The sequence below is a fragment of the Nicotiana tabacum genome, chromosome 1, assembly GCF_000715075.1.
Source record: "Nicotiana tabacum cultivar K326 chromosome 1, ASM71507v2, whole genome shotgun sequence".
NCBI lineage: Eukaryota > Viridiplantae > Streptophyta > Magnoliopsida > Solanales > Solanaceae > Nicotiana > Nicotiana tabacum.
The window spans coordinates 18,525,979-18,550,588 of record NC_134080.1 but is presented as its reverse complement, the minus strand read 5'-3'; the positions used below and the strand labels follow the sequence as shown (position 1 = coordinate 18,550,588).

Below are 24,610 nucleotides of genomic sequence, written 5' to 3'. Positions count from 1 at the left end.
ATATTGTACTAATAAGTAATTTAACTGATATCTCTAACGTACACGAACCAGAGCAGCAAGAATACTAGATATAAAATTATATTTGGGATTTAAGTCTCGACTTCTAATTTACATTGATTTATTAATTACTGAGTTTTGCTGGATCCATTGTAAATCCAAGACATAAAAATCTTGAACCGTTAGTAACCGAAAAACTAAACCGGAAATAATCGAATCGAACTTTGAAAAAACCGCACCGAATCATAAATACTTTGGTTTGATTTGGTTATTAATATTATAAAATCGAAAACCGATAAACTGAACCGCACTTTCATAATAACCGACCGAATCGACCGAAACCCAATCTTAATATAAATGGCAAATGATGACAATAAATGCTTTGAGTTTGACAATTGGTGCTGATAGCCTGATATTGATAGAAAAGAAATAAGGAAAAAAAAACTTATCCTTACTCAAATTTGTATTAATTTATCATAGTAAAAATTGTAAATTGATGTTATAATATATACATATGTATATTAAAAACACATATGATGTATTCATTAGTTTGCTGCAATATCATGTAAGATAAAACTTTATTGTCAATGCGAATTAATTATGTTACATGGCAATTGATTGGCTTCAGCGTTTTTTTTTTTTTTTTTTTTTTTAATCAAGGCGATTTAGGACTCTTTCTCTGTCTAGTTTTGCACTTTCGAAGATGGAATCAAGATAGTGGATTTAAAAGCAAAAAATTTGGACTATTTGAGAAAAAACCCTAAATCAACTTTGATCGAGGAAAGTAATGTTGAAGCCATCAATTAGTAAAATAAAAATGGGAGAAATTCAAAAATAGCCAGATTTACAATTGATCGTTCAAAAATAGCCCAGTTTCAAAAGTAATCGAAATTTAGTCATTTTTCATGTAAAGATAAATCTGAGCGAAAACACTGTTCAAAACCCGAAAAATACGCCAGTATATTATACTGGAGTTCCAGCATAACTATGCTTGAACTCCAACATATTATACTGGAGTTCCAGGATAAGTATGCTGGAACTCCAGCATAATATGATGGAGTTCCAGCATGAGTACACTAGAACTACAACATAATATACTGGAGTTCCAGCAAGTATAATTGTCCAGTATAATATACTGGAGTCAGCAAAGTATACCGGTCCAGCATAATATGCTGGAGTTCATACACAAGTGCACCAAACTCCAGTATATTATGCTGGACCGGCATCTGTTGCGGCAAAATAGTGGCTATTTTTTATTGACTTCGTAAACGCTGACTATTTTTGAATAACCAGTCCGAAAACTGGCTATATCGTGCTATTTTTACAATAAAAATGGGTCCTCTCTTACATACTTGATCCATATAAATATCGAGTTATTGAAGTGGGTTAATAAAATGTTTATAATTGGTGGCTTTTATTTTTTAAACCTTTGGCTTTAAAAAAAAAAACTACTACATCAACTAAAGTCACTAAAAATTATCACTTGAATATGTAGGTGATATTGTAGCTAAAATAACAAAGATAGAGTAATTACAAAACAAATTGTGACTTTTTTGCACTAATTTTCCTTAATTGAGTGACTTTTTTACAAAATAAAGTACTAATTTTCATGCACAATTTTCATTAGTTGAGTAACCTATGAGAAATCACTCTAGGTACATACGTAACAAGTTATCTTTTTTGTTTTTTCCCGAACAAGAAAAAAGAAGGGAACAATGGTTTCCACTTTGAAAGAAGAAATAACTAAGAGCTCGTTTGGTACGATGGATAAGGGATAATTAATCCCGAAATTAAACTTGAGATCAGTTTATTTTATATTTGGTTAGTGAAAAATTACAGTATAACTAATTCCGGGATAATTGGGAGGCTGGAATAACTAATCCCGGAATAATTAATTCCGGAATAATTTCCTTCCAACCAAACGACCCCTAAGGGACCAACAATATTATTTTATTGTTTTTTCCTTAGAGATAACAGTATGGGAGGGGCAGTAATGTATATATTCAATGTTCATTTTCATCTTTAAAAATCTGCCTAATTTGTTTTTAGTCTTGATCCAAAATATCACATTCCTTTAGGAAATACCATTTTCTTTTAAGTGGCGTAAAAGCATTGAACTTCCCATCACATTGGTTCTGCCATTTTTCATTTTCCCTCTTAACTCAAAATAATGTCTCTCAAATTTCTCAAACCTCTGTTTGATTCTTTCCCATGGCATTTACAGGAACAAAATATTGAGCAAAATGGTGTCTTTTTCTCCTATTTTCTTGGAATTATAGCTTTACTATGGTTTGTTTGGATTGTCATCAATAAGTCAAAGAAGGAACAACCCCCATTACCACCAGGGCCTAAAGCTTTGCCTTTAGTAGGTAATCTCCATTCTCTTGATCCTGAACTCCACACATATTTTGCTTCTCTTTCCCAAATTTATGGCCCCATTTGTAGACTATGGCTTGGTAAAAAAGTTGGGATTATTATTACTTCTCCTGCTTTAGCTCGGGAGATTCTTAAGGATCAAGATACAATTTTTGCTAATAGAGATGTGCCTGCTGCTGGTAGAGAAGCTACATATGGTGGTAAAGACATAGTTTGGACTCCTTATGGACCAAAATGGCGTATGTTGAGAAAAGTTTGTGTTCGTGATATGCTTAGTGGTTCTATTTTAGATTCTGTTTATGAACTAAGAAGAAAAGAGCTTAGAAAGACAATTAATTACCTCTATAATCAGAAGTGTGTAGCAGTGAATATTGGTGAACAGATGTTTTTGACTGTGCTTAATGTGATTACAAGTATGTTATGGGGTGGTACAGTAAAGGGAGAGGAAAGATCTAGTCTTGGTGCAGAGTTTAGGCTTGTTGTGACTGAGATGACTGAGTTGTTAGGTACTCCGAATGTGTCCGATTTTTATCCGGGCTTGGCTAGGTTTGATTTGCAAGGTGTAACAAAGAAGATGAAGGTGTTGGCAAAGAGATTTGATAGGATATTTGAGACTATGATTGATCAAAGGCAGAAAATGGATAGAAATGGCGGGATCGGAAGTGGTGCTGGCCAAGAAAGCAAGGATTTTTTGCAAGTTTTGCTCAAGTTGAAAGATGAAGCAGATGCCAAAATGCCTCTTACCATGACTGAACTCAAAGCCTTACTCATGGTATGTTTTTGTCATTTGTGCATATTCTACTAGAGTATATAGGAAAAGTATGTCAGTTTCATTAGACCTGATTAGAGAAAACAGAAAAAAGTCTATTACTTTCACTAGATGTGATGTTGGTTGTTTCCTTCTAAATGTGATTTTACAAATGAACCAAAAAGAAATCTTGTACTGCATTATATTGAGTAGCCAAGATTGCATTTGTCTTCAACCGTTCTTACCTTATCTCTATGGATGAATAATTGGTACTGATTAAGAAAGATACTCTTTCAGTTATAATAATAAAAGGATCAAAATCAAATGAAAGAGAAAGTGGGATTGTAAATTTATAGAAGAATTATTGTGGCATATGAGAAACAAACTTAAGAAGAATCAAATTCACAAATTCATGTCCTGAACTGTTGGTTGCATACTTACATTTTTCTACTATAGGAATATTCACTTTCAATAGATGGGGTGCTGGTTTCCAAGTTTGCATTTGCTTTTAAACTGTCTATCCTTACCTATTATGGTTGAGAAATTGGATTGTACTGATGTTAGTCATAATAAGTGGATCAAATGCTAATAAAAGTGAAAGATGGTTTGTAAATTTATTGAAGAATTATTGTGGCATATAAGAAACAAATACAAGAAGAATCATTTATTCATGTCCAGAACTATTGGTTGCTACCTAGTTATTAGAGTACAGTAAGAAAAGAGTCGGAAATATTAGTATCAGACAACATATAAAGACTTAACTGTGTATTAAGACAGTGAACCTTGAACTGAATTCCAACATGTAGTTCTACGGAATGTTCCTTTTGTTGTACATGATAATAACTTTACAAATACCATGAACAGGATATGGTTGTTGGTGGAACTGAGACAACCTCCAACACGGTTGAGTTTGCCATGGCTGAAATTATGAACAAACCAGAGGTACTGAGGAAATTACAACAGGAACTAGAGACAGTTGTGGGCAAAGATAACATAGTGGAAGAGTCCCATATTCAGCATTTACCATATCTCTATGCAGTTATGAAAGAAGCCTTGCGCATGCATCCAGCTCTCCCACTGTTGGTGCCTCATTGTCCTAGTGAGACAGTCACTGTCGGAGGATATACTGTTCCTAAAGGAGCTCGTGTTTTCATAAATGTTTGGGCAATACAGAGAGATCCCTTCCTCTGGGAAAATCCAACTGAGTTCCTTCCGGAGAGATTTTTGGACAATAATTGGGACTATAGTGGAAATGATTTCAACTATTTTCCATTTGGTTCTGGCAGGAGAATTTGTGCGGGGATAGCCATGGCGGAGAGAATGTTCATGTATTCACTGGCCTCACTCATTCATTCTTTCGACTGGAAGTTGCCTGAAGGAGAGAAATTAGACCTTGAAGAGAAGTTTGGGATTGTTTTTAAGAAGAAAATACCTCTGGTTGCTATACCTACTCCAAGATTGTCCAATCCAACACTCTATGAGTAAGATAAAAGATGCATCTCTACGTTGGCAATGGTCTTATGAACAACTCAAAGTTCTAATGTTCCATGTGAAACTAGTTCCATGACTCCTTTAGTATTATATACTAAATTGAATTTGAGATATCAATATATGTATCATTTTATTTGGAGTACGTAAATGATTTCATACCGTTCCTTGTTTAGTTTGTGTTCATATAAAGAGTATATGGTTGGCATCTCCCTGATAGATATGTAAATATCCCTTGAACACATTGTGAGATATATTGAAAACAAATCTTTATCCAATTTAACATCAAACACATACTATATTATACAATGCATATGTAGATTTTAATGCGCTAAACCAAATGTCCAATCACAAATACAAATATTATAATAATTATGTTGCTTCATAATGAATCCTTATATTAAGTCGTGTACAAGTTATCTTATCTAACCATGATCATAAACTCTGATATTTATGCAAACTAAAAATGTTGTGCACTCTTTTAAGAGGTTGATTAATATGCTGAATTAGTATTTGAATTAAAATGGAAAAAACTTACTGCTGTTAGTAGCTCTAAAAATAAGGGCAGATTGGATTTTTCCAAGGAGATGTGAGATAAACTCCAGATTAGAGTGATCTGCCCCTCAATCAACTGAAAATAAGCATGGCATGCTTCTTTAGAGAAACTGCATATTCAATGCATAGATGACAATTTTTTTTCTTCTTTTTGCCCAAACAATTAAAAAAAAAAAAAGAAGAAGAAGGAAAGAAGTGGTCCCAATTTAGAAACAAGAAACAATTTGGGACCAATAGTACATTGTTGTTTTTTCCTTTGAAGTAACAGTATGAGTGTGGAGGTATCTATATTCATTTTCATCTTATGGGACTGTCAAACTTCTAATTTGTCTTGATCCAAAATATCTAAGTCTTCAGAATTCCATTTTCTTTAAGTGGAGTTAAAGCATTGAGCTTTCAATCACATTGGTTCTTCCATTTTTCTACACCACTGCTCTTTCTAATCTCATTTCCCTCTAAGGCTCAAATAATGTCTCTCAAGTTCTTCAAACCTCTATTTGATTCTTGGTCGTGGCATTTGGATGGAGCCAATATTGAGCAAAATGGTATCTTTTTATCCAATATTCTTGGATTTGTAGCTTTACTATGGTTTGTTTGGATTTTCATCGATAAGTCAAAGAAGGGACAACCCCCATTGCCACCAGGGCCTAAAGCTTTGCCTTTAGTAGGTAATCTCCTCTCTCTTGATCCTGAACTCCACACCTATTTTGCATCTCTTTCCCAAGCGTATGGCCCTATTTGTAGACTCTGGCTTGGTAAAAAAGTTGGGATTATTATTACTTCTCCTGCTTTAGCTCGTGAGGTGCTTAAGGAACAAGATACTATTTTTGCTAACAGAGATGTGCCTGCTGCTGCTAGAGAATTTTCATATGGTGGTAAGGACATAGTTTGGACTCCTTATGGACCAAAATGGCGCATGTTGAGGAAGGTTTCTGTTCGTGAAATGCTTAATGGTTCTACTTTAGACTACGTTTATGCACTAAGGCGACGGGAGCTTAGACAGACGGTTAATTACTTATATAATCAGGCGGGTTCACCGGTGAGTATCGGTGAGCAGATGTTCTTGAATGTTCTTAATGTGATCACGAGCATGTTATGGGGTGACACAGTGAAGGGTGAGGAAAGAGCTAGTCTTGGTGCAGAGTTTAGGCTTGTTGTGACTAGTATAACTGAGCTGCTAGGTACTCCGGATGTTTCGGATTTTTATCCGGGCTTGGCCAGGTTTGATTTGCAAGGTGTAACAAAGAAGATGAAGGTGTTGGCAAAGCGGTTTGACAAGATATTTGAGACCATTATTGATCAAAGACGGAAAACGGATAGAGATGGTGGGATGAGAAGTGGTGTTGGCCAAGAAAGCAAGGATTTTTTGCAGGTTTTGCTGAAGTTGAAAGATGATGCCGATGCTAAAATACCTCTGACCATGTCTGAACTCAAAGCCTTGCTCATGGTATGCATAGTCATTTGTGCATTCCACTACATGAAAAGTCACTTTATCAGATCTGATGTTGGTTGTTTCCTTCTAAATGAGTTTCCAAATCATAGTCATTACTGCATCATTACCGAGTAGTCAATATTGCATTTGCCTTCAACAGTTCATACCTTATCTATGTGAATGAATAATTGGCTTACACTGATCATGATGGCAGACCTTTTTTTTATAATAAAAAGATCGAATCAAAGGAAAGAATGGGATTTTAAATTTATAGAAATTTTTTTTGGTGTATGGGAAATAAATTTAAGTCTTTTTTGAAACTGTTGTGATTATGATTTCCTTGAGCCGAGGGTCAATCGGAAACAACCTCTCTACCTTCACAAGGTAGGGGTAAGGTCTGCGTACACTATCCTCCCCAGACCCCGCTTATGGAATTACACTGGGTATGTTGTTGTTGTTGCTGTTTGAGAAATAAATTTAAGAAAATCAGATTCATAAACTCATGTCCTGAACTTTGGTTGCATTCTTCTACTATCGTAAACTTTACTTAAAATGGATGTGGTGCTGATTTCTAAGTTTGCATTTGCGTGTAAACAGTCGATCTTTATTTATTATGGATGAATAATTGGCTTAGTGCGATATTTTAGTCATAAAAGAGGATCAAATGCTAACAAAAATGGAAGATGCGATTGCAAATTTATCAAAGAACTGTTGTGGCATATAAGAAATAAATACAAGAATCAGACTCAAAAAATTCATGTCCTGAACTGGTGGTTGCTACCTAGTTATTGGAGTACACATCAGACAACATGTAAAGAGTTAACTGTGAATTCAGAGTAAACCTTGAACTGAACTCCAATATACAGCTACAAAATTCTTAAATTTTGTTGTACATGATAATAACTTTTACAAATACCATGAACAGGATATGGTTGTTGGTGGAACTGACACAACCTCCAACACGGTTGAGTTTGCCATGGCTGAAATTATGAACAATCAAAAGGTCCTGAGGAAACTACAACAGGAACTGGAGACAGTTGTGGGAAAAGATAACATAGTGGAAGAGTCTCATATTCAGCACTTACCATATCTCTATGCAGTTATGAAAGAAGTCTTGCGCATACATCCAGTACTCCCACTATTGGTGCCACATTGTCCTAGTGAGACAGTCACTGTGGGAGGATACACCGTTCCTAAAGGATCTCGTGTTTTCATAAATGTATGGGCTATACAGAGAGATCCCTCTATATGGGAAAATCCGACTGAGTTCTATCCGGAAAGATTTTTGGACAATAAATTGGATTATAGTGGAAACGATTTCAACTTTATTCCATTTAGTTCTGGAAGAAGAATGTGTGCGGGAATAGCCATGGCAGAGAGGATGTTCATGTATTCACTGGCTTCACTTATTCACTCTTTCGACTGGAAGTTGCCCGAAGGAGAGATAGTAGACCTTACGGAGAAGTTTGGTATTGTTTTGAAGAAGAAAATTCCTCTGGTGGCTATACCTACTCCAAGATTATCCAGTCCAACACTCTATGAGTAAGATAAAATATGTTGCTTTATCCTGGCAATAATCTTATGAACAACTCAAAGCGTAGACACGAAAAATCAGAATGTTCAACTGTTCCATCTGAAATGGCTAATGGCCGTGAGTCCTTAACTATTGTATACTGTACCAAGTTTGAAATAATAATACGTGTGTTACTTCATCAGAGCACTTAAAAATAACAAAGTGTGCCCTTCATATTAATACTTCTTTAGTTAGTTTTCCTATGAAGGGAGAGATGATTGGCATCTCCCTCATAGATATGTGAGCAGCCTTCTACCACTGCATGGATATTATAGAAAATAAATCTTTTTCCAATTTTAAATCAAACACATTTTACATTAAACAATGTATATATTGATTTTAATGCAATGAACCAAATAGCCAATAACAATTACAGAGTTATTGTTAAGTTTGGCAGAAATCTTTTGTCCCACATCGGTGGGAAAAGAATGGTTGGGGGGATTTTCCCCTATAAAAGAAGACTTAATGTTTAGGATTTAAACACACCTCTCATTTGCCTTCTCATCTGTTTAAGGCATTTGTATCTTCTCTCTTTAGTATTATTTCACTTGTATTTTTGGAGTGAAATAAAATATTGGTTGTGTCCGAGGAGTAGGCAAAATTAGCCGAACCTCGTAAATTCTGGTGTTCCCTTTATTGTTGTTTTATTGTCTTATTTATTATTTGGTGGCTGTCATAATTTTTGGTATAGTAGTTGTGACTTATTCACACTATATACATTTGGCTTCCGCAACAATTGGTATCAGAGCCAAGGTACTGTCTAAGTATGCTCTGTGGTTGCAGCATAGTCTGATCTTCCACATCAGAAAAGATTTATCTTGGTAACTGAGTCAAGGTTCTGTCTGAGTATGCTCTGTGGTTGCAGCTTAGTCGGATCTTCTACATCAGAAAGGAATAATCTTGATTTGTGTCGTCAGCTATTAAATAATATTTGTGTCAAATATGGGAGACAATAAACAAGAAGAATCTACCTCAAGTGTCAACAATACGTCATCATTGGCATCTTCGCTTATGACAAGAATTGTGTCAAATGCGAAATTTGCGGTAGAAATTTTTGACGGGTCCGGGCATTTTGGGATGTGTCAAGGCGAGGTTCTAGATGTCCTTTTTCAACAAGGGCTAGATCTGGCCATTGAAGAAAAGAAACCAGATGTTATTGGAGAAGAAGATTGGAAGATTCTCAACCGTGTTGTTTGAGGTACTATTCGATCCTACCTTGCTAGAGAGCAGAAATATCCATACACAAAGGAAACTTCTGCAAGTAAATTATGGAAAGCACTGGAGGATAAATTTTTGAAGAAAAACAGTCAAAATAAATTGTACATGAAGAAGAGACTGTTTCACTTCACCTATGTTCCTGGTACCACGATGAATGAACATATCACCAGTTTCAATAAGTTGGTCACAGATTTGCAAAATATGGATACAACTTATGATGATGGTAACTTGGCCTTAATGTTGTTGGCGTCACTTCCTGATGAGTACGAGCACCTTGAAACTACTCTACTCCATGGAAATGACGAAATTTCTCTCAGAGAAGTTTGTTCGGCTTTGTACAGCTATGAACAAAGAAAGCGAGAAAAACAGAAGGGCGGAGATGGAGAAGCACTATTTGTGAGGGGTCGTCCTCAAAATCAAACGAGGACAAAGAAGGGAAGATCCAAGTCAAGATCCAGACCCAGCAAAGATGAATGTGCCTTTTGTCGAGAAAAAGGGCACTGGAAGAAAGACTGTCCGAAGTTGAAGAATAAGGCCAAACATAACAATGGAAAGGCCATTATGGATTCAAATGTAGCTGATTGTGATGATTCAGACTTCTCATTAGTTACAATAGAGTCATCAACATCATCAGACATATGGTTGATGGACTCGGCTTGTAGCTATCATATGTGTCCCAACAAGGACTGGTTCGTGGAATTTCAAGAAGGAGAATATGGAGTCGTCCACACGGCGGATAACATCCCTCTTACCTCATATGGCATTGGTTCAATACGATTAAGGAACCATGATGGAATGATCAGAACATTAATAGATGTTCGATATGTACCGGATTTGAAGAAGAATCTCATCTCTGTGGGAGCCCTGGAATCAAAAGGGTTTAAAATCATTGCAGAAAATGGAGTGATGAGAGTATGCTCCGGTGCACTAGTGGTAATGAAGGCTAATCGGAAGAATAATAATATGTACCGCTATTGTGGCAGTACAGTTATTGGGACAGCGACAGTGACATCCAGTGACGACAAAGAGGCAGAAGCAACCAAGCTATGACACATGCGCTTGGGACATGCTGGAGGAAAATCCTTGAAAACTCTATCAGATCAAAGATTGTTAAAAGGAGTAAAGGCTTGCAACTTGGAGTTTTGTGAGCATTGTGTTAAAGGGAAACAGAAAGGGTTAAATTTGGTACAGCGATCCATAATACTAAAGGCATTTTGGATTATGTACATTCTGATGTTTGGGGTCCTTCCAAAACACCTTCATTGGGTGGGAAGCACTATTTTGTAACCTTTGTTGATGATTTTTCTCGAAGAGTGTGGGTGTATACAATGAAAAACAAAGATGAAGTGCTGGGAATTTTTCTCAAATGGAAGACGATGGTGGAGAATCAAACAGGCAAGAGGATCAAGTGTATTCGCACAGACAATGGAGGTGAATACAAAAATGATCATTTCAATAAGGTCTGTCAAAATGATGGCATCGTCCGACACTTAACTGTCAGACATACACCACAACAGAATGGTGTGGCTGAACGTATGAACCGGACCTTGCTGGAGAAGGTACGGTGTATGTTGTCCAATGCTGGCTTGGGCAAAGAATTTTGGGCTGAGGCAGTTACATATGCATGCCACCTCATTAATTGCTTACCATCTGTTGCTATTGATGGCAAGACACCATTTGAAAATGGTATGGAAAGCCTGCTTTAGATTATGACTCTTTGCACGTGTTTGGCTCAACTGCATATTATCATGTGACGGAGTCAAAATTGGATCCAAGGGCAAAGAAGGCTATTTTTATGGGAATTACTTCTGGAGTCAAAGGATATCGCTTATGGTGTCCTATGACAAAGAAAGTAATATTCAGCAGGGATGTTACCTTTGATGAATCTGCTATGGTAAATAAGGTAACAGAAGACACCAAACAAAATAAAGGTGCTTCTAAGCAGGTGGAGTTTGAGGGAAAATTTATTTTTCCTACACAAGAAGCAGAGGAGGAAACAAATGAAGATTACCCTCTGGAAGAAGAGTCAGTAGAGGAGATTCCAACTCAGGAACCTCAACAACAACTTGAATCAATAGCAACCAGCAGGCCAAAAAGAACAATAACGAAACCTGTTCGTCTCATAGAGACGGTTGCTTGTGCAACCTCAATTGTAGCTGATGATGTTCCTACCACTTATAAAGACGCTGTCCAAAGTTCAGAAGAAGATAAGCGGAGGATTGCCATGAATGATGAAATACAGTCCCTTCATCAGAATCATACATGGAGATTGGCCAATCTCCCGAAGGGAAAGAAAGCAATTGGGTGCAAATGGGTATTTGCAAAGAAGGAAGGATTTCCTAACCAAGTAGATGTTCGCTACAAAGTAAGATTGGTGGCCAAAGGATATGCTCAAAAGGAGGGAATTGATTACAATGAAGTGTTTTCTCCAGTTGTAAAACATTCATCCATTAGAATTATGTTGGCTTTGGTAGCACAATTGGATTTGGAACTAGTTCAGATGGATGTAAAAACTGCGTTTTTACATAGAAACTTGGAGGAGGAAATCTACATGACTCAGCCAGAAGGATTCAAAGTTGCTAGAAAAGAAAATATGGTGTGCAAACTTGAAAAATCGTTGTACGGATTGAAACAATCTTCTAGACAATGGTACAAGCGATTTGACGAGTTTATGTTGCGGCAAGGGTACAAGAGAAGCAAATACGATCATTGTGTGTATTTGCACAAGCTTAAATATGGTTCCTTTGTATATCTTCTCCTATATGTTGATGATATGTTGATAGCTTCCAAGAATTCGGAAGAAATTGATAAGTTGAAGATTCAACTGAAGAAGGAGTTCGAGATAAAGGATCTGGGTGAGGCAAAGAAAATTCTTGGCATGGAGATAATTAGAGATAGACGTTCAAAGAAACTCTGTTTATCTCAGAAAGAATATTTGAAGAGAGTACTACAACGTTTTGGCATAGATGACAAGACTAAGCCAGTTAGTACTCCACTTGCTCCCCATTTTAAGCTAAGTACTACTATGTCGCCAATGGATGAAGCTGAACGAGAGTATATGTCAAAGGTACCATACGCAAATGCTGTTGGTAGCTTGATGTATGCAATGGTTTGCACAAGGCCTGACATTTCACAAGCTGTTGAAGTTATTAGCAGATATATGCACAATCCAGGGAAGGAGCATTGGCAAGCTGTGAAGTGGATTCTACGGTATATTCATAATACTGTAGATGTCGGGTTAGTTTTTGAGCAGGAAGACAATCAGTCTGTAGTTGGATATTGTGACTCAGATTTTGCGGGTGATCTGGACAAACGAAGATCAACTACTGATTATGTGTTTACTTTTGCAAAGGCACCAGTTAGTTGGAAGTCTACTTTGCAGTCAACAGTTGCTTTGTCTACAACAGAGGCAGAGTACATGGCTATTACAGAGGCTGTGAATGATGTAATTTGGCTTCAAGGATTGCTAAAGGAGCTTGGTGTTGAACAAAAAGGTATCACAATTTTTTGTGATAGTCAAAGTGCTATTCAATTAGCGAAGAACCAAGTTTATCATGCAAGGACGAAACATATTGATGTTCGGTATCATTTCGTACGAGAAATCATAGAAGAAGGAGGAGTCATAGTGAAGAAAATTCATACTACGGAGAATCCTGCTGATATGCTAACTAAGGTGGTGATTGCGATCAAGTTTCAACATTGTTTGGATTTGATCAACATTGTTGAACACTAAAGATTGAAGATGAAGTCACAACCAAAATTTGTTATTGAGAGAAAATTGAAGATGTGGAATTTTGCCAAGGTGGAGATTTGTTAAGTTTGGCAGAAATCTTTTGTCCCACATCGGTGGGAAAAGAATGGTTGGGGGATTTTCCCCTATAAAAGAAGGCTTAATGTTTAGGATTTAAACACACCTCTCATTTGCCTTCTCATCTGTTTAAGGCATTTGTATCTTCTCTCTTTAGTATTATTTCACTTGTATTTTTGGAGTGAAATAAAATATTGGTTGTGTCCGAGGAGTAGGCAAAATTAGCCGAACCTCGTAAATTCTGGTGTTCCCTTTATTGTTGCTTTATTGTCTTATTTATTATTTGGTGACTGTCATAATTTTTGGTATAGCAGTTGTGACTTATTCACACTATATACATTTGGCTTCCGCAACAGTTATGTCTTATGAGCACAAAATTGTGGCCTTCCGATCGTGGGATTTTTACCGTTCCTCTGCCTCAATATGCATCACCAGCTTACAGAACTGTCTCAAAGCTTCAATATGCATCACCAGCTTACAGAACTGTCTCAAATCTTGATGATACAGTTGACACTATTAAAAAGTCATCTTGGCGTGGAATCAGGGGTGTACTCAGGATACTGTTAGTGAAATTCGGAGTGGTGCAGTTTCTTATATATCGGGTAAAAAGCTTAGATCTACATTTCGTGTGGAGCTTCGTAGTTTTATAATATAGTAAATAGATATCTAAAGCATATACATTACTTTTTTCCTCATTCAAGAAAAAAAATAGAAACGCGAAGAAAGAAACAGTACCCATCTTGGAACAGTTTTTTCCATTTTTATGTTTTTGAAGCAACAGCATGGTTGGGAAGGATGTAGTATATATCAATATTCATCTAGTTTGTCTGCTGACTTTCAAATGGTCCTACTATAGGGTAAAAATTTGCCTCTTTCCATTACAGCCTTGCTTATGATATGTTATGTTACATGTGCTTTAAAAGTCACTTTCTTTTGATGTGATGTTGGTTGTTTCCTTCTTTTAAGGTGTGTTAACCTTTCCTTTTGCCAGTTCAAATCAAATATAGTCAGTACTCCATTATTATTGAGTAGCCAACATTGCATTTGCCTTCAACCATTCTTGCCTTATCTATATGGATGGAAAAATTGGCTTATGTACTGATAAAGATAAGAGTATTTCATTTGTGAGGTTAAATAATGGGCTTCCTTTCAAAAACTGATATTAGAAGAAGCTCTAAGACTATCTCCCCATAATGCTGCACTGTGGGCCGGTCCCGCGGTCTTAACGGGCCTGGTGGGCCGGTCCTGGTGGTCTCTTTAAGCCCGTGGCGGGCTGGTCTTGTTTGGTAAGCCCACGAGCCCGGGACCGTTTAGCCCGGGACCGGCTGGCAGACCTGGTCCGAGCACAGCGGGCCTAACGGCTATAATTTAAATTTTTTTTTTAAAAAAAAAAAAATAGCCCAACGACCATATTTAAAAAGTAGCCGTTTGGGGCTTTTTTTGACTGTTTGGTAGTTTAGAAAATGGCTATTTGGTTTATATAATTACACTTTTCCCCATTTCTCAACTATAAATACCCCCTCATTCTTTCATTTTTATTCACCAATTCATCAATATCTCTCAATCTCTCTCAATCTCTCTACTACAATTACTTAATCTATTGTTGAAATTTCGTGAAAAATTGTGAAGTTGTTGAATTGAAGTTTTCAAGTGTTCAACGATTTTCAATTTTTAAGAAGTTGTTCGGCAATCCGGTAAACTCGTTTCAACTCTTACGTTTTAAGAATATATTTTTGTGTGGTTTAGATTGCATAATTATAATTAATATGGCATTTTCTTTGAAAAAAATGTTTGGTAAAGGAAAAGATAAAACCGGTGAAAGTAGTGGCCAACCAACTACCCTTCCCCCGGCTCCCCGACCTAGAAAAGATAAGCAAGTTGAAAGTAGTCGTCAACCTAGACGTCCTCCTCCTTCTTTAATTCTTGATAGTGATCACCCTTGTTTTCAATTTACCGATAGTGAATTTTACCATAATGTTGCACCAGGTGAAAGATTAGATGATGAAATTATGAATGCTCTTTATCCTAATGAAACCATCTTAGAAAATATTGAGGAAAATGAGGATGATGATGAAACCCAAGCACCGGATTTAGATGATACACCTACTAGTCCTCTTAATAACCCAACTGATGCACCGGTCGACCCACCTATAGAAACTCCTACTTTTAATAGAGAACCTGCTAAACGCCTAGAAACATCATTAGTTTGGAATTTTTTTACTCAAGTAAGAGAACAAAATAAGGCTAAGTGTAAAACTTGTGGGAAATTAATTTCGCATAAATATACTGGAGACCGTAGCGGCACAGGTAGTTTGACTAGGCACATAAAAACACACCCTAGAGATAAGGCTAGATTTTTTCAAATAAAAGCGCAGCTAGAGGGGACAAGTGTAGATTCTGCGGTTAACCCTAATACAGGTTCAAATCTAGTTCAACCAGGAATTAACACTGTCACCGGAGGTATTTTATATTACGATCCAAATAGAGATCGTGAAGAATTAGCAAAGATGATTACTGTTATGTGCTTACCTTATACTTTTGCTTCTAATCCTAATTGGGTTCATTATATTAGAAGAGTTTTTAACCCTACTTATAAAGGTTGGCCTCGCGCAACAGTTAAGAGTGATATTTATAAATTCAAACATGAATATGAACAATATTTGCGGTATTTATTTACTCATATACCTAATCGGATTTCTATTACTACTGATATTGGTAGAAGTGGTAATGATTGTGATTATCTAACTGTTACAAGTCATTGGATAGATGAGGAATGGATAATGCAAAAACGCATAATTGTATATAGAATAATTAATTCGCGTCACACAGGTAAGTTTATAGCTAACACTGTTGCAGATATTTGTAGATATTTTTGCTTTAGCGATAAAATAATGGCAATTTCTATGGATAATGCTTCTAGTAACACTAGTGCTATAGGCATGCTTACAACAACACTAAATCCTGCATTTACTAATATTTTCCATGTTAGATGTATTTGTCATATTTATCATTTAATTGTCGGTGATGGTATGCGAATTTTAAACATAGAAATTGAAAAGGTTAGAATGGCTCTTAATTGGCTTTTTTATTCAAACCGTAGAAGTAGACTTAGAGAGTATTTTAAAAAATGTGATGAATATGGCCTTAGAGAAAGAAAGGTTCCTAAACCTTGCCCGACTAGATGGAATTGTATGTACGAAAGTTTAGTAGTTGCATATGAATATAGAAACTCAATTAATGCAACGTTTAATTCTCGGGTAGGTGGTGAGGATGATGATGAAATGCTTACTACTCAAGATTGGACGAATGTTAAAATTCTTTTAGATTTTTTAGAACATTTTCAAATTGCTACAAATGCATTTTCTGGGCAATATTATCCTACTATTTCAAACTGTTTAGTTTATATTGCAGCACTATCTGATTTGTTTGTTGAATTTGGTGAGGGTGAGGACATTTATGAACTTGCTATAAATGAAATGAAACAAAAGTTTAAAAAATATTTTTTTTCTTATCCCTCATATTTATGGTCTTGCTGCAATGCTAAATCTTACAATGAAATTGGGAGGTCCTCATTTTTGGTATTCAAATATTTATAAGGCTTTAGATCTTTCAAATGAGGAAATTGCTACACTTGCAGATGCAAAAGCTTCAATTAAAATTAATGCTCAAACAGTTTATAATGTTTATCAACTTGCCTTAGAGCATGCTAGGCCAACTATTCCAACCCCTACTTCGTCTAGCTCACAATCGTCTAAAAGAGTTGCGGGCTTAAAAGCTCTTAAATCTTGGACGGAGTTCAGGGGTTCTCAAGGTGATAATTATGATGAAACTTCACATCTAAATGAGCTTCAAGTTTATTTGTCTCAGGGACTTGAAAAGGAGAATCCAGACGGCTCTTTTGATCTTTTGGAATGGTGAAAGGCAAGGGAAAAATATTTCCCGGTTCTTGCAAGGATGGCTCGGGATATTTTATCAATTCAAGCTTCAACTGTTGCATCAGAGAGCGCTTTCAGTCAAGCAAGACTGCAAATAGGTGATCATAGAGCGTCTATGAGGGATAGCTTGGAAAAATCAGTACTGTTTAGAGATTGGATCCGCTCGGAAAGAAGAAACTTTGGAATTGCAGAAGCACAACCGGCGATAGATGAAGCTTATGAAGAAATGATAGCGGAACTTGCGGAGGATTCGGCTTCGCCCGGAAGTGGTGATGAACAAGCTTCTTTTCCACCACCACCAACGCAACCTCCTCCGAACCTTGAAGGATTTATGAGATTTGTTAGAGATAATACATAGACTAATATGTAACTTGTATTTTGGCACATCTTCCTTAGTTTTTTTCCTTCTAATGGTGGTATTAGTACTTTGTTGTGCTCATTCCATTGGGGGAAGGATGACTAAGAAAGATATGTCATTTTTGGTAATAAAATTTATTGCTTCTACCCTTGAATATCTTTTCGCAATATTTCTTTGTCTTTACTTAGAATTATTTATAAGCTACAATATATACATAAGATACAATATATATACTACAAGAAAATATATAAGAGAATATATATACATAAGATACAATATATATACTACAAGAAAATATATTATGCGAATATATATACATAAGATACAATATATATACTACAAGAAAATATATTAGAGAATATATATACATAAGATACAATATATATACTACAAGACAATATATTATGCGAATATATATACATAAGATGCAATATATATACTACAAGACAATATATTATGCGAATATATATACATAAGATACAATATATATACTACAAGAAAATATATAAGAGAATATATATACATAAGATACAATATATATACTACAAGAAAATATATAAGAGAATATATATACATAAGATACAATATATATACTACAAGAAAATATATAAGAGAATATATATACATAAGATACAATATATATACTACAAGAAAATATATAAGAGAATATATATACATAAGATACAATATATATACTACAAGAAAATATATAAGAGAATATATATACATAAGATACAATATATATACTACAAGACAATATATTATGCATGACAATTTAGTGTTTTACTATTGTTTTGTTATTTTCTTTTTCGTCAAGCACTTTAATAATTAGATCTACATATATACTACATATATATTTTTAATATAGCCATGATACTACAAGAAATTGTCTTTAAAAAAAAAAAACGCTAGGCCCGCGAAGCCCGCGAGCCCGGCCCGTTAAGCACAAGACCATGTGGGCTTAGGCCCGTCACGGGCCGATTCCACCCATTGAGCCCACGAAGTCCGGGACCGCCAGAGCCCAGGCCCACGAAGGCCCGGGCCCGGCCCAGAATACAGCACTATCTCCCCATACTAAACATGGCTTTCGCACCTCTAAACGAGCTTGGTCTTGCAGGTATTACCCTTTCAATTGTGTTCCTGACAATTATATGGTACAAAAGGACATCAAATATACCACAGAAGACAGAACCTAGGTTGCCGCCAGGGCCTCGTGGCCTTCCAATTTTGGGATTCTTACCATTCCTCCGCCCCAATTTGCACCACCAGCTTACAGAGTTGTCTCAACAGTATGGTCCAATATACAAGTTTTGGCTAGGAAGCAAACTATGTATTGTGCTGAATTCACCATCCTTAGCCAAAGAAGTAGTTCGTGATCAAGACTCCGTTTATGCCAACCGTGACTCTTCAATTGCAGGATTGCTGGCCACATATGGTGGATTAGATATTGCATTTTCTCCCTATGGCTCCTACTGGCGTGATATACGCAAACTGTTTGTGAGTGAGATGCTAAGCAACAGGAACCTTGAGGCTTGTTATAGTCTTCGGAAACAGGAGGTCAGAAAGACAATTAGAAAAGTGCATACCAAGATTGGCTACCCCATTGACATTGGTGAATTAGCTTTTGTAACTGAAATGAATGTAGTCATGAGTATGATCTTTGGCAGTAATTTTGTAGAGGAGAAGGAGAAGCATGCAAAAGATGGAGCTGAGTTCAGGGAATTGGTGATAAAATTTACTCAAATGTTGGCAAAGCCAAACATATCAGACTTCTTCCCTATGCTTGCCAGGTTTGATTTACAAGGAATACAGAAAGAGATGGAGGCTCTTTTGAAGTCTGTTGAAAATATATTGGACCCTGCCATAAACGAATGCATGAAGATGCTTTCGGACAAAAGAAAGGATGAAATCCAGGGGAATGACAAGAAGGATTTTATGCAGATCCTATTAGAGCTAATGGAGCAGAAAAATATTGGTAAATCGGTGGACTTGGTGCAAATAAAGGCCATCTTGCTGGTAAGTTATAGGGTCTCTATCTATTTTTTATATCATTGCTTGTCTCCTTACAATTTGTTATCCTAAGAATCTATCATTTTAGTTTACGAGAAATCAGTCTAAAGATTTAACAGTCTTATTCAAAGTTTATACTGTCTACCGAAGCACCCAAGGGTGTGGCCAAGCGATTGTTGGTTAATGAAGTGGGTGCAAACCTTGGAAACAAGGGTTCAAGTCCCATCATAGACAAAAAATATTAGTAGGTTATTTTTTCCTATCTCCCTAAGCCATGGTAGGCAGAGCCGGTACAATATGGAATTAGTCGAGGTGCGTGCAAGTTTGCTCGAACACCACCGTTATTAAAAATCATTTTTATTGAATGCAGAATCAATGGGATAACTAGTTTGAAGAAATATGAGAATATTTTGAGTTCTTGATCAAGATGCATGAATCGCATAATTAGTTAGAATAGTCTTAAAAAGATGCTCATATATATACATATTTGAAGGATGAATGTCACATCCCCCCTACGGATAGAAGCAGGCATTTCAAATTTAGGCTACGGCAAAATTCTCTTGCCATGACTTCATATATGTTTTTGCACTGTAGGACATTGTGATTGGTGGGACTGACACTACAATCACGATGGTCGAATGGGTAATGGCGGAGCTTCTGAATAACCCGGTGGTAATGACAAAGGTGCAAAAGGAACTGAAAGATGTCATAGGTATGAATAACACTGTTGAAGAATCCCATTTACCAAAACTACACTATCTTGATGCAGTTGTAAAGGAGACACTTCGTCTACACCCTGCATTACCGCTGCTTTTCCCTAAGCGCCCAAGCCAATCTGCAATAGTTGGCGGATACACAATACCTGAGGGAACTAAAGTACTCTTGAATGTTTATGCAATTCATCGGGATCCTCAAATATGGGAAAATCCATTGAAATTCCAGCCTGTTAGGTTCTTGAGTCACTCTACAAATTTAGACTATGCTGGCAATAATATGAAGTACCTTCCATTTGGATCAGGGGGGAGAGTTTGTGCTGGCCTTCCTTTAGCTGAGAAAATGCTTATGTTTATATTGGCTTCATTGCTGCATTCCTTTGATTGGAAACTCCCAGAGGGCGAAAATGTTGACCTTTCAGATGGATTTGGACTTGTCGTCAAGAAAAGTAAGAGGCTATTCGCCATCCCTACTCCCAGGTTACCAAATTTAGAACTATATCAATAGAAACAAGAAGCTATTAGGAAAAATGTTTATAGATGTTGAAGATGTTAGGGATATAGTAGATATGCCATAGATCCAATATCATATTTGATGATTTGAACATATTTTTGTGAACGTTATTTGATATAAAATATATATGACATTTGATATTCTTTTATCATTGTTATTAATTGCTTGATTAATTTGATAAGGTCTTTGATTAAATTTTGAGACTTGACATTGTGATGGAGATCATGATAATGAGAGTAAAGTTTCTTATAATTTAATCTAAATTTGTTCTTGATCGTAGGATTATTAATTTGGACATTAGTAATCCGGTTAGATCAATATTTATGTAATCGTCTTTATGAGATAAAGATTAGTTGATCTCATTAACTAAATTACATAGATAGATGATGCATATAGAGATATAATCATTGAACCGACTCATTGGATAATTCCTAATGGTTGGAATTACCATAAACTATTAATAGGATATTCTCTTGAATAATGTGATGTAAGATTTTCCTTTGACCTGAGATCATCATAGTAATTGACAAGTTATTTGTTGTACTTTAGTACTAGACACCTATGGCCCTAGGGCGATAGTTGAAAGGATATTGGGCACGATTGAATACTTGTAGAATTAGTGATTGATCAAGATGGAATCTGTCAACTCTTGGTAATGAGTTTAAGCTCCATGTTGTCATGAATTATAAACGACCAAATTAAGACCTTGGCCAGAGCAATTGAATGAAAGAAGAAATGAGTTTCTTAGGTCATTCAATGGTCGATTATATTTGACATGAACACATAGTTGGTCGCCTATTAGGATTTGACAGTTGAACCATATTCTAGGGTGATCCAGAGCTATAAGGACAGAAGGAATTACTACATTATTCTTCTACTGGTTCTTGAGAGTAAATTGTATACTTCATGCTATCTGGTCGTTAAGGTGTGTTGCTAGACGCCATTCTCGATTAGTATATTGATGTGGTCAATTTACTACCGGTTTAGTATTGAACCTATGGGGTCGCACACTTACGAGTGTTCTCATCTTTGCTAAAAGATTAAGTAATTTATTATTTGATAATTAAATTAAGGAATTTAATTAGCCAAATAGATTTAGTTATTAGTCCAAATGAAATATTATTATATTCTTTGCTAGCACAGAAGATATAATTAATATTGCGAACAAATTGAAGTTTTCTATTTGGAATATATATATATATATATATAAGTCAACGTCGGTTATTTCATTCCCATAAGAATGGGATTGATAATTTTAATATAAACTAGTATCTATGAACGTGCGTTGCACGTTAACAATGACACGTGATGATTTAAACATTTATTTATATGAAGGAATAATAAAATTTAATTAATGCGGGAAATTTTATGTATAATAATATAACAATCATCTAAATGCTGAAAAATATTGAATTACATTACATAATACAACAACAACAACAACAACAACAACAACAACAACAACAACAACAACAACAACAACAAAGAACCCAGTGTATTCCCATAAATGGGGTCTGGGGAGGGTAGTGTGTATGCAAACCTTACTCCTACCTTATAAAGATAGGGAGGCTGTTTCTGATAGACCCTCAGCTCAAGACAATTAGCATAATACATGAATTTAAAATAAAAAGACATCATCAAAACTTACACAAATGATCAATTTTGTCATGTTAGTTAGATAATTATCTATTACTTCCTCTGATCCACTTAGTAACTTTTTTGGTTGATTTCACACATATTAAGGAATCTACTTTTTAGCTTTAATTAACAATTTAATTGACTATATTAACCTTAAAGTGGACCGAAGGGAGTATAGTTTAAAAGTATTTAATGTGATGGAATCTTACCAAACACTTCTTTGTGGACAATATTTTTGCGTGTATGTTTTCTCGTAATGATTTGGTTGCTCTGCCTTAACCAAAACTCTTATTGTCGATCTTGATATCACTCTAGAAAGTGCAACATACAGTTGTTCGTGCAATAAAACATATCGCGGTAAATAAAGTTCAATATTTAGGATGTTTTTCCTTGTGCTTTATTTATTATATTTGCAAAACATAAACACACTAAAAATTATTTTTCACACAAATTTAAAAGGATATTCCTTAGTTTTGGAAGACCAAAGTTGAATTCAGGGATATGAATATACTTAGAAGCACATTGACCAGTATCATAATTTTTGCGTATTGACGTTATTGTCAAAACTTCTATATACCATTTGTGTGCTATTACATAAGCTATTCAGCATATTTAAGTTTTTCAGTAGCATGAAGGACATATTTTTCTTCAAAATCAACCTATATACAATGGAAGATCAATTTTAAATTAGTCTATTATATATACAGTGACACTAACATACGTAAGAAATAATAAACTTGACAACAAACATGTATGGTAGAGGGCCATTTGATATTTAAGTATTCTTCTTGGTAGTAATTATTGGTATCATTTCTGCTAAGTCAGAAACTGAAAAATATTTTGTTTTTACTATAAAATCTTGCAATCAACCTTTTATTTAGTTAATCAATTTTGCTTTTCTTATAAATTTACCAATATTGTTCTGCTTTGATATATTTGTGATGATTATTTAAGTTGTTTGAAGAGTTATATCAAATCTAAAGTGGGTAGCCTCACAATAAAATCGTTGTTGGCACACCACTTACTGTTATTGCTAATAGTATCATGCCTCTTGATATGATATTTGCAAGTAATGCATGAGATAGAATATTATTGTGATTCCGCCGGAGGCATCTACAAGGAATAATCCCGCTATACCAGAGTCAACTCTTTATAATATAGTCTTGAAAGCTTGATCTTATTTAAGATTTAGCTTTGATTGTATGCTTCCTTAGACACTTGTATAATATTTTGATTCTTAATAATATACTAACTTTTTATTTTGTGTTCTAATTTTTTTAATCTCTAACGCTCTTTTTATGGAATAAATTTATGTATCCTAGTTTTAAAAAAAAAACTTGAATAAAAATTTTACTCATATGATGAATTTAAAAAATAACTGAATCAGATTCTCTTAATAAATAATTAATTAAAAGATTTAATTATTTAGTTTTAACATAAAAAATAATTTATTCTATATTGATTCAGATCTTAATATTAGTTCATCTCTTGTTTTGAATATTTAATCTTAATTATAATTTTATCCATCATAAATTTTATTTTCAAATAGTAAAAACTTGATATGATATTTCACTTTTAGATCTTTATGTTTGTAGAATCATTAGTGGTATTGACTCTTACCAACTATTTTTTTTCTCTTTCTCACACATTTATATTCTTAAATATTTTCTTAGTTGTTGCTTAATAATTGAGTATTTTTTAGTATTACACAAACAATTGAATAAAAAAATATTATTTGAGTAGAAAAATATTTTATATATAATATAAAAATATATTATCTTGGGGATATTGTTTTTTCTCAACTTCAACTCTTTATGCAGTCCTTTTAATACTACTTTTATTTTTTTTGGTATTAAACATTATGGAGTGTTAATGTATTACCACAACGGAGGATTCTTATGGAATTGATTTTATTAAACCTTCCTATATATTTTTAATAAGTAGGTTATTACAGTTATGTCTTTTCCCTATAAGTTCTTCCATTTAATATTTTAGGGTTGTTTTGGTTTATTAATATTGTATTTTTTTCTTTTATAATAATATAGACTCTCCTATTTCTAAACGGATTTGGACAATATAATACATTCTCAAATTAGTTCAAAATATAGATTATTGCAGTTATGTCCTTTCCCTATGAGTTCTTCCATTTAATATTTTAGGGCTATTTTTTGATCTATTAATATTATATTTGTACTTTTAAATTAAATATATGCTCTCTTTTTTTCTATATGGATTTGAACAATTTTC

The 24,610-nt window shown here is 35.0% G+C and overlaps 3 protein-coding genes across 3 annotated transcripts; all 3 read left to right on the top strand.

The window, feature by feature from the left end:
- Positions 1-1,964: 1,964 nt before the first annotated feature.
- Positions 1,965-4,784, top strand: LOC107803627 (flavonoid 3'-monooxygenase CYP75B137-like). The gene is made up of 2 exons (XM_016627390.2): positions 1,965-3,145; positions 3,986-4,784. The coding sequence occupies exons 1-2, from the start codon at positions 2,168-2,170 to the stop codon at positions 4,604-4,606; spliced, it is 1,599 nt and encodes a 532-aa protein (XP_016482876.1). The 5' UTR covers positions 1,965-2,167; the 3' UTR covers positions 4,607-4,784.
- Positions 4,785-5,541: 757 nt separating this feature from the next.
- Positions 5,542-8,308, top strand: LOC107803628 (flavonoid 3'-monooxygenase CYP75B137-like). Its single transcript, XM_016627391.2, has 2 exons — positions 5,542-6,611; positions 7,522-8,308. The coding sequence occupies exons 1-2, from the start codon at positions 5,634-5,636 to the stop codon at positions 8,140-8,142; spliced, it is 1,599 nt and encodes a 532-aa protein (XP_016482877.1). The 5' UTR covers positions 5,542-5,633; the 3' UTR covers positions 8,143-8,308.
- Positions 8,309-18,568: 10,260 nt separating this feature from the next.
- On the top strand, positions 18,569-20,871 carry LOC107815476 (ferruginol synthase-like). The gene is made up of 2 exons (XM_075249903.1): positions 18,569-19,504; positions 20,093-20,871. The coding sequence occupies exons 1-2, from the start codon at positions 18,569-18,571 to the stop codon at positions 20,717-20,719; spliced, it is 1,563 nt and encodes a 520-aa protein (XP_075106004.1). The 3' UTR covers positions 20,720-20,871.
- Positions 20,872-24,610: the final 3,739 nt, after the last annotated feature.

What these genes read in the sequence shown, in the direction of transcription:
- LOC107803627 (XM_016627390.2), top strand. Translation starts at nt 2,168, where the DNA reads ATGTCTCTCAAATTTCTCAAACCTCTGTTTGATTCTTTCCCATGGCAT. An exon ending in AACTCAAAGCCTTACTCATG is followed by an intron (nt 3,146 to 3,985) that starts GTATGTTTTTGT and finishes TACCATGAACAG; the next exon opens with GATATGGTTGTTGGTGGAAC.
- LOC107803628 (XM_016627391.2), top strand. Translation starts at nt 5,634, where the DNA reads ATGTCTCTCAAGTTCTTCAAACCTCTATTTGATTCTTGGTCGTGGCAT. An exon ending in AACTCAAAGCCTTGCTCATG is followed by an intron (nt 6,612 to 7,521) that starts GTATGCATAGTC and finishes TACCATGAACAG; the next exon opens with GATATGGTTGTTGGTGGAAC.
- LOC107815476 (XM_075249903.1), top strand. Translation starts at nt 18,569, where the DNA reads ATGGCTTTCGCACCTCTAAACGAGCTTGGTCTTGCAGGTATTACCCTT. An exon ending in AAATAAAGGCCATCTTGCTG is followed by an intron (nt 19,505 to 20,092) that starts GTAAGTTATAGG and finishes TTTGCACTGTAG; the next exon opens with GACATTGTGATTGGTGGGAC.